The following is an 8,366-nucleotide window of genomic DNA, read 5'->3' on the forward strand; positions in this document are numbered from 1 at the left end:
TCACGTGTGCTCGCGTGCTGGCTGGGCCCCCGCGTGTGCTGTGCTCACGGCGCTGCTCTCCCCTTGCCGCCCCCGCAGAAGCAGATGAATCGTCCCACTTCGTCATCGGGGCCGTGCTGTTCCGCACGCTGGGGCTGATCCTGCCCGCGCCCAGGTGAGTGCGCTGCCCGCGGTGCCCGCGCCTGTCCCCATCCCTGTGACAGCCCCTGCTGCCCCCCCGCAGGACCCCCCTGGCCGTCACCTCCAAGGTGCTCATGGTGACCGTGCGCCCTCCGACCAAGCCCGCTGAGCCCCTCGTCCTGGTGGAGCTGTCCCACATCATCAACGTGAGTGTCCCCAGCCCCGCACCGTGTCACCTCGTGCTCCCTCGTGGGTCCCACCAGCCCCATCCCCAGGCAGAAGCATCTGTGATGGGGATGTGGCAGTGCTGGGGGAGCCGGGCAGGTCCCCATGGACCAAATACCCTTCTGGGGCTGGGAGAAGGGCAGGGGGTGAAGTTCTGATCCACCCCTCTGCCCACAGGGAACGTCCCACCCGCAGTGCGTCACCTGGGACTACTCAAGGACGTGAGTGGGGACAGGGACGTCGCTGGGTGCTGGGTCCTGGCGGGAGGGATGGGGAGCGGGGCCGGTCCCTCACTGGGGTGAACCAGGATGGCTGCATCGCGGCGCCGATGCTGCCAGCCTGACAGATGCGATTTGTGAGCACGGAGCCCAGCGCCGTGGCAGCAGAGAGGGAAAGTAGGGCATGGGGAGGGGGCCAGGCTCCTGTGGGGGCTCTGCACCCCGGGGCACTGGTTCCAGCGCAGCTCCAGTGCTGATGGGGAGGCGATGGGTTGTGGTGAGTGCGGCCGGTCTCAGCCCGGCCCTGGGTGGGTTGAGCTGTGCTCCCAGCTGTCCCACAGACCCAGTTCCCAGGTTCTCTGCCTTGCTGGGAGCCGTGGCTGCTCTCCCTGTGCGTGGCCAGTGTCACCACGGGGCACACAGCCCCCTCCGGGGGGGTCCCATGGCCGGGGGGGTACCCAGGCAGGTCTGGATTTGGGGCAGCACGTCTCTGCTGTGAGCCGTAGGGGCTCCTGCCCTGGTGCTCCCTCATCCCTATCCATCCAGACCACCCCTCCTCCTGGACCTGTCCCCCCCATCTGTGGGTTCCCCCTCCACCCAGACCTGTTTGGGGTGATTAAAAATGAAGCCTTCACATTGCACAGCTCCATGAGGATCACAACCAGGGTGGGCAGGGCAGCAAGGGGGGGATTAACCTGTCTGCTGGCAGTGACCCCTCCAGCCACCACCCCTCAAGCAGGGCCAGCAATGGGTTAAGTCTGGAGAGGCCGAGGGGCTGCGCCTGTGTTTGATCATTTCAAACTGCTCCCCCTCACTCTCCCTGTCCCATTAATCAGGGATGCTGGCTTGGGAAACTGGGACACGGAGAGCTGCCAAACCCTGGAGACCCTCCCGGCGCACACCAAGTGCCAGTGCCGCCAGCTCGCCACCTTCGCCGTCCTCGCCCAGCTGCCTAGAGACCTGGTAGGGGACTGGGATGAGCCTGCTGGGAACACGGGCTGTGGATGGGGGGTGATCCCTGGGCTGTGGGGCCTGGCCGAGGCGGGGGTCCCAAAGGAGGATGGCGATGGGCAGGGTGCTGCCTGCAGGCATCCTGGTGGATGGGGTGCGCACTGGAGGGTAGGGGGGTGTCCTTCATCACCCATGGGAAGGACCCCAGCCCCCTGGCACCCCAAGGATGGGCTTATGTGGGCACGGGGCTGTTGTGGTCTATAGGGCTCCATGCAGGGCATTGCAGTGTGCCAGGAGGGGAGGGGCAGGCCTGGCCGCAGCATCCCCCCATCCCATTGCTATTCCACCTGCATCCCGCGTCGGCATGGAGATGGGCATGGGTCCCCGGGAAGCCGCCTTGGCTGCGACGCCACCAACCCCCCCGGCTCCCGGGGGTCCCCAGCTAGGGGGGTTCAGGGGCCCAGTGGTGCACACGGAGCAGCTATGGGGGGGCCGGGCTCAGCCATTCCCCCCTCCCTGTTCCACACCAGGCCATGGACTCCTCGGGTACTCCATCCGTGCCGCTGATGATCGGCTGCGCTGTGTCCTGCATGGCCCTGCTGACACTGCTGGTGATCTACGCTGCCTTCTGGAGGTGACACAGGGACAGAGGGGAACCTGGGCAGCACACGGGGTGCAAGACCATGCAGGAAGGGGGTGACAAAAGGGGGGCACAGCATGAGCAAGGCTCAACACTAACGTGATGAAATGCAGCGTGGTGGGAATGGGATAACCGTGGCAGCAGCCAGGCTACCTGGCACTGCCCCGGCGCAGGACAGCACCCACAGCGTGCTGGGGGTAGGGGACGGGTGTGGGACAGGCTGGTACCCCGGCCCCACGCTGCTCCTGCCCGCAGGTTCATCAAGTCGGAGCGCTCCATCATCCTGCTCAATTTCTGTGTGTCCATCCTGGCCTCCAACATCCTCATCCTCGTGGGGCAGTCCCAGATGCTCAGCAAGGTGGGTGCCACCACTGTGCACCCTTCATGGGGGTCCCTGGGTGGGCACAGGGGCTGCAGTGGGGTCCGAGCCCTCTTCTCCTGGCCGGTCTTCTTGTCCCTGCTGGCTCTCAGCATCAGATTGGATTTGGATTAACTCAATCTCAGGATTAATCCTTTGCGTCCGTGGCTTTGACACAAACCTTGCCGGGGTTTGGGAATTTAAGCCCCACGTGGCTGCGGTGGTGCCGCGATGCCTCCCCTTGATGTACCCGCATTCCCGCAGGGTGTGTGCACCATGACAGCAGCCTTCCTCCACTTCTTCTTCCTCTCGTCCTTCTGCTGGGTGCTGACAGAGGCCTGGCAGTCCTACCTGGCAGTGATCGGCCGGATCCGGACACGCCTGGTCAGGAAACGCTTCCTGTGCTTGGGATGGGGTAAGAGCATGGCAGGGTTGGTCCCGATGGGCAGAGGGGAGGCACCGCACGGTTGTCAGGAGGGGAAACTGAGGCACAGTGGAGGAAAGCAGACCCTGGTGTCTTGGCTCCTCTGAGCAGCCAGACTATGGGGGGCTGACAGAAAGGCCCCATCCACAGGGGTGATGCTGGGGGGTGACAGTGCTGCCACCCCCTGCATCTCCAGCCTCATCTCCCCTCTTCAGGGTTGCCAGCCCTTGTGGTCGCAGTCTCTGTTGGCTTCACACGGACCAAAGGCTACGGGACAGCGAGCTAGTACGTGGGGGCAGGGGGGCACAGGGCTGGGCATGGGACTGCTCCGGGCTGGAAGCAGCACTGGGAGGAGGGGATGGGGGCCTGGATGGTCCCATCCCCACCAGCCCCTGACACAGCACGGTCCCTGCAGCTGCTGGCTCTCGCTGGAGGGCGGTTTGCTCTACGCCTTCGTGGGACCCGCTGCTGTCATCGTGCTGGTGAGCTGACCCCAAGCCTGGGACCCCCAAACCCCACCCCGGTGTGTGGTGGGTGCCAGCCCTGCCTCTCCGAGGGCTCCGTGCCCTAATCCCGGCGCCGCTCTCGCCCAAGGTGAACATGCTGGTGGGCATCATCGTGTTCAACAAGCTCATGTCCCGTGATGGCATTTCAGATAAGTCCAAAAAGCAGCGAGCTGGGTAAGTGCCCTGCGCCGGCGGGGCTGTCCCGGGGCTGACGCGGTGCTCCCAGCCCTGCTTGCAGGGCACAGCAAGGGGTGTCCGGCAGCAGCGCGCTGAGCACAGGGCACACTTCACTCCATCAGCGGGTGGTGGGAGCCAAGCATGGGGCAGCCATAGCCCCTTGTTGCAGGCTGCTGGGGGGGGGGGGAGTGACCCCAGCACCTTCCCCTGGGGAAGGGGGGGGGGGGCGCACACTGCAGAGCCCATTCCCTGCTGCCAGCGGAGGGGGCTGAGCCCTGCCTGCCCCATCCCGCCACCGCTCATCATTAACAACTGCTGCTTCCCTCAACTAACACGACTTCTCTCTTTCTCTTTTTCTTCTCCCATTGCTTTTTGCCTCTTTCCATCCATCCATCCATCCATCCATTCATCCATCCATCCATCCATCCATCCATCCATCCATCCATCCATCCATCCATTCCTCCCTCCCTCCCTCCCTCCCTCTGTCTATCCATCCCTCCCTCCCTCCCTCCCTCCATCTGTCCATCCACCCCACTCTCCCATGGCCTTGCTCCCCTCACCTGCATCCCCTCGTGGCCCGGTCCTGGCCGCGGGGCGCCGGGGGGATGGTGGGCACATAGCTCCAAGCCCCCCCCCTGCGGCAACCTGCTGCTGAAATGCACCAAGTGCGGCGTGGTGTCCAGCGCGGCCATGACCTCCGCCACCGCCAGCAGTGCCATGTTAGTGCCCACCACGCGGCCCCCCCGCCCCCAGCACAGCCTTGCACCTCGGGGGGGGGGGACTCTGGGCATCGCCCTGGGGTGGGGGACATGCTGTGGGTTGGGGGTCCCATGGGCAGGGTGAAGGCTGTGTGCTTGGGGCGGCCCCACCGTGGCCATCACGTCTGCATGGCATGGCTTCCCGCAGGTCACGTCATTGTGAGGGCTCAGCTTCTCTTCCCTGGGGCAGTTTGGGAGTGGGGAGGGAATGAGGGGACCCACGCCATGGGGCATGGACAGTCCTGGCCTTGGGGTGTCAATGAGACCCTCTCCCTGCTAGGATGTGTCCAGAGGGCCAGGCTGTGACCACTGCACCTCGGTCAGTGGAGGTCCCTGGCCCCAGGGGTTAGTTGCACTAGAAGCAGCCCCAGAATTCACTGTTCAAAGAGAAAGAAACCCCATTTATGCTCTTCTTGTGGCTGTGGGAGGGTGATGGTGGCCCCATGTCCCCCCTCACACTGTGTGGGGACAGGGACCTGTGGCTGTGCCCCACCTGGGCTGCTTGGCAATGCTGATGCCTCAGCCTGGGCAGGCAGAAGGAGCCCAGGGCCCCCTCACCCTAAGGCAGGCACCCAGCCAGCACTTGGGGACACCACAGAAGAGGGGTCCGTGGGGGCCTGGGGGGGGCCTGGGGTTCGGTCAGCCCTGTCCACATTGCGGGGCGAGGGGTGATGCTCGGGGGGCTGTTGTGGGGCAGCCCCCGTGCAATGGGCTCACCCCAGCCCCTCTCTCCCTGCCCCAGGGCATCGCTGTGGAGCTCCTGCGTGGTCCTGCCTCTGCTGGCGCTGACCTGGATGTCGGCCGTGCTCGCCATGACCGACCGGCGCTCCATCCTCTTCCAGGTCCTCTTTGCCGTCTTCAACTCTGTCCAGGGCTTCGTCATCATCACCGTGCACGGGTTCCTGCGCCGAGAGGTGCGGTGGCCCCAGGGGGGTGCCAGGGCGGGGGGGGACACCCCTGGCTGCGGGGTCATGACCGCCTCTGTCCCCACAGGTCCAGGATGTGGTGAAGTGTCAGATGGGGGGGTGCAGGGGCGAGGAGAATGAAAACTCGCCTGACTCCTGCAAGAACGGGCAGGTTCAGATCCTGGTGAGTGCGGCAGCGCCGGTGCGGGACGCAGTGGGCAGTGGTGTGGGATGCAGCGGGCATGGTGCGGGATGCAGTGGGCAGTGGTGTGGGATGCAGCAGGCATGGTGCGGGACGCAGTGGGCAGTGGTGTGGGATGCAGCGGGTATGGTACGGGATGCAGTGGACAGTGGTGTGGGATGCAGTGGGCAGTGGTGTGGGATGCAGTGGACAGTGGTGTGGGATGCAGCAGGCATTGGTGTGGGATGCAGTGGACAGTGGTGTAGGATGCAGTGGGCAGTGGTGTAGGATGCAGCGTGCAGTGACATGGGGTGTTCACCCCACTGGGGCAGGGTCCCCCTTGCAAACTCCACTGCCCCCTATGCTGGCCAAGATGCATTCATTTCCCCGTCTCTCTCCTCCTCTTTCTCTCTCCTCTGTCTCTCTCTTCCCCCGTTTATGCATTTTTATAGACAGACTTTGAAAAAGATGTTGACCTGGCGTGTCAGACAGGTGAGGTGTCCCCGGTCCCTGCGCTGGGGCTGCTGTCACCATGGGACAGGGACAGGCAGCATGTACTGGGGGTCAGACCCATGGGCTGGCTCTGACCCCGCTCCCTCCTGCAGTGCTGTTCAAGGAGGTGAATACCTGCAACCCTGCTACCATCACGGGCACCTTATCCCGCATCTCCCTGGATGGGGATGAAGACCCCAAGCTCAACACCACCACGGAGGGTGGCCTGGGCTTCTCCAGCCTGCCAGGAAACATCCCTCCCTCCAGCATCCTGGTCCAGGTCCCCAAGATGACACCCAACGTGGTGGCGGGCTTGGGCGAGCTGGGGGACCCGCCGGCGCAGCAGCTGGGTCTGGAGGCACCAGGTCCCGTGTACCTGTGCACGGAGAGCAGCCTGCGGCCGCTGGAGTATGGGTGGCTGCGGGCCCCTGAGCCCCCCCGCGAGAGTGACTACATGATGCTGCCGCGCCGCACCAGCAGCCTCAAGCGTTTCCCACGGGATGAGAGCACTGAGGAAGGGGTGCCCGGCGGGACGGGGCGCCCGGCAGCCGAGGGTGATGCCTACCCCGGCTTCGTCGCGGTGGATCATGTCAATGTGAACTTGAACCAGCCCTACGGCACGGTGAAAGCTCCCTATGGCCTCCAGTTCAAGCAGCATCCCACCGTGCGGCAGATCCTGGCCTCGGAGCTGTCAGAGCGCAGCCGCACCATGCCCCGCACTGTGCCCGGCTCTGCCATGAAAGTGGGGTCCCTGGAGGTGAGTGGGGGGCTGGCGAGGACACACAGCCGGGGAAGAGGCTTGGGTGAGGGTGCAGCATGCATTGCCCCCATGCTCCCTGCTCAGCATCCCACCCTCTGCATGGGGCAGCACAGTGGGTGCCTGCATGTCCCCACCTCGTCCTGGAGCTCCGTGTCCCCAGCCAGGCTCTGCCTCATACAAGTGGCACAGCCTAAGGCTGGCATGAGCTTCCCCCTGCCACATCCTGGGCCTGCAAAGACCTTTCCCTTTTCTTCTCCATCTCCTCCCCCTGCTCCGGGCTCTGTGTGTCCCCTACCAGAGGAAGAGGTTGCGATACTCAGACCTGGACTTCGAGGTAAGCCCCGCCATGGGGCTGGGCGCCATCCGGGTTCTAAACCAGCTCATCCCTGGTTCCCTCTGCTTGATGTCAGCAGAGCATCCGCCGAGCTCAGAGGGGTTTATACCAGGCAATAACGAGTGTTGGCTCTTGATTAAAACACCCAGAGGGAGCATTGCAGGGGGCTCTGGGTGCCCCAGTGGGCAGGAAGAGATCAGGGATGGGGATGGCAGTGGGGAGGTTGTGCCAAGGGGCACAGGGCCATGTGGATGGCCACAGGCCCTGCTCTCACCCCGCAGAAGGTGATGCACACACGGAAGCGCCACTCCGAGCTTTACCATGAGCTCAACCAGAAGTTCCACACACTGGACCGGTACCGAGCCCCGGCTGCCGGCTCCTCCAAGGTGAGGTCCTGGGGACCCCAGTCTGCTCCTCTGCACCCTCCCCTCTCCCCCTGCATGCACTGGGGCTGATGGGGAAACGGGGCATCCCTGGTATGATGCTGGAGCTGAGCACGGTGGGTTTTTCCACAGCGAGAAAAGCGGTGGAGCGTCTCATCGGGTGGCGGGGAGAAGAGCATGGCAAATGTAAGTGCCTGGGCCCCGTCCCACATGGGATGGAGCGTGGTGGTGGTGGTTGTGCCCCTGGACAGGGTGGTGGTGGTGGGACATTGCCATGCACCCGGCTGCTTGCCGCAGCTCCCTCTTTGCCCACAGGATGCGGCCAACCCCAAGGAGCAGCAGCTCCAGGCACCGGCAGCACCACCGAAGCCCTGGAGCACGTTCAAGGCGATGACACTGGGGTCCCTGCCCAGCGCCCAGTGGGACCGGCTGGAGCTGCGATGCGCAGACTGGGGGGGGCCCTGCGCCGGCCTGGATGTGGCCGATGGTGACTTCCAGACCGAGGTGTGAGCCCCACGCCTGCCACCACCGTCTTGGACCAGCCGAGATGCTGCGTTTGCTCCATCCTCCGTGGCGGCCGGGGGCCCCTTGCGTGGCCAGAGCCATTCCCATGGGACACACCGTGCTCCCCCCCAGCTGCGGCCGCCTCCCGCCTGTCCTTTGCGTGGTTTCTCCTCCTGCCACCCTCCGGATGCGGGTGCGGAGGGGACACGTGCACCCCCCTGCCCATGCTCACCCCACCGCTCACGCCTGCACCCCCGGGGCAGGTCCGGCCGTCGAGGCCATCGGATCCTCATTTCTTTTGTACCGGGATGTTTCTTCACGCCGTGCACCGTGTGCACGCGAGCGGCCGCCCCCGGCGCCCCGTCCCAGCCCCCCCCACCATCCCCCCCCCACGGGGAAGGTGCTGTTGTTGTTGGAAATAAAAGTTCAC

General features: G+C 64.9%; 1 protein-coding gene across 3 annotated transcripts in view; it reads left to right on the top strand.

Annotated features, from left to right (window-relative positions):
• The window catches only part of ADGRB2 (adhesion G protein-coupled receptor B2), a 92,381-nt gene extending 84,015 nt beyond the window's left edge, over positions 1 to 8,366 (top strand). For 2 of the 3 annotated variants that reach the window (XM_065697768.1, XM_065697769.1), the window contains exons 13-30: positions 79 to 154; positions 224 to 326; positions 523 to 566; positions 1,400 to 1,526; positions 2,045 to 2,148; positions 2,410 to 2,512; positions 2,777 to 2,927; positions 3,152 to 3,221; positions 3,352 to 3,418; positions 3,531 to 3,616; positions 5,120 to 5,291; positions 5,371 to 5,466; positions 5,916 to 5,955; positions 6,069 to 6,712; positions 7,014 to 7,049; positions 7,331 to 7,435; positions 7,565 to 7,618; positions 7,748 to 8,366. In XM_065697768.1, the coding sequence (XP_065553840.1) occupies positions 79 to 154; positions 224 to 326; positions 523 to 566; positions 1,400 to 1,526; positions 2,045 to 2,148; positions 2,410 to 2,512; positions 2,777 to 2,927; positions 3,152 to 3,221; positions 3,352 to 3,418; positions 3,531 to 3,616; positions 5,120 to 5,291; positions 5,371 to 5,466; positions 5,916 to 5,955; positions 6,069 to 6,712; positions 7,014 to 7,049; positions 7,331 to 7,435; positions 7,565 to 7,618; positions 7,748 to 7,942 (2,273 nt within the window). In that variant the 3' untranslated portion in view covers positions 7,943 to 8,366. Of the gene's footprint in view, positions 1 to 78; positions 155 to 223; positions 327 to 522; positions 567 to 1,399; positions 1,527 to 2,044; positions 2,149 to 2,409; positions 2,513 to 2,776; positions 2,928 to 3,151; positions 3,222 to 3,351; positions 3,419 to 3,530; positions 3,617 to 4,239; positions 4,339 to 5,119; positions 5,292 to 5,370; positions 5,467 to 5,915; positions 5,956 to 6,068; positions 6,713 to 7,013; positions 7,050 to 7,330; positions 7,436 to 7,564; positions 7,619 to 7,747 lie in introns of all 3 variants that reach the window. The other variant, XM_065697770.1, reaches the window with a different exon arrangement.

The sequence above is a fragment of the Lathamus discolor genome, chromosome 18 (genome assembly GCF_037157495.1).
Source record: "Lathamus discolor isolate bLatDis1 chromosome 18, bLatDis1.hap1, whole genome shotgun sequence".
Taxonomy (NCBI): Eukaryota; Metazoa; Chordata; class Aves; order Psittaciformes; family Psittacidae; genus Lathamus; species Lathamus discolor.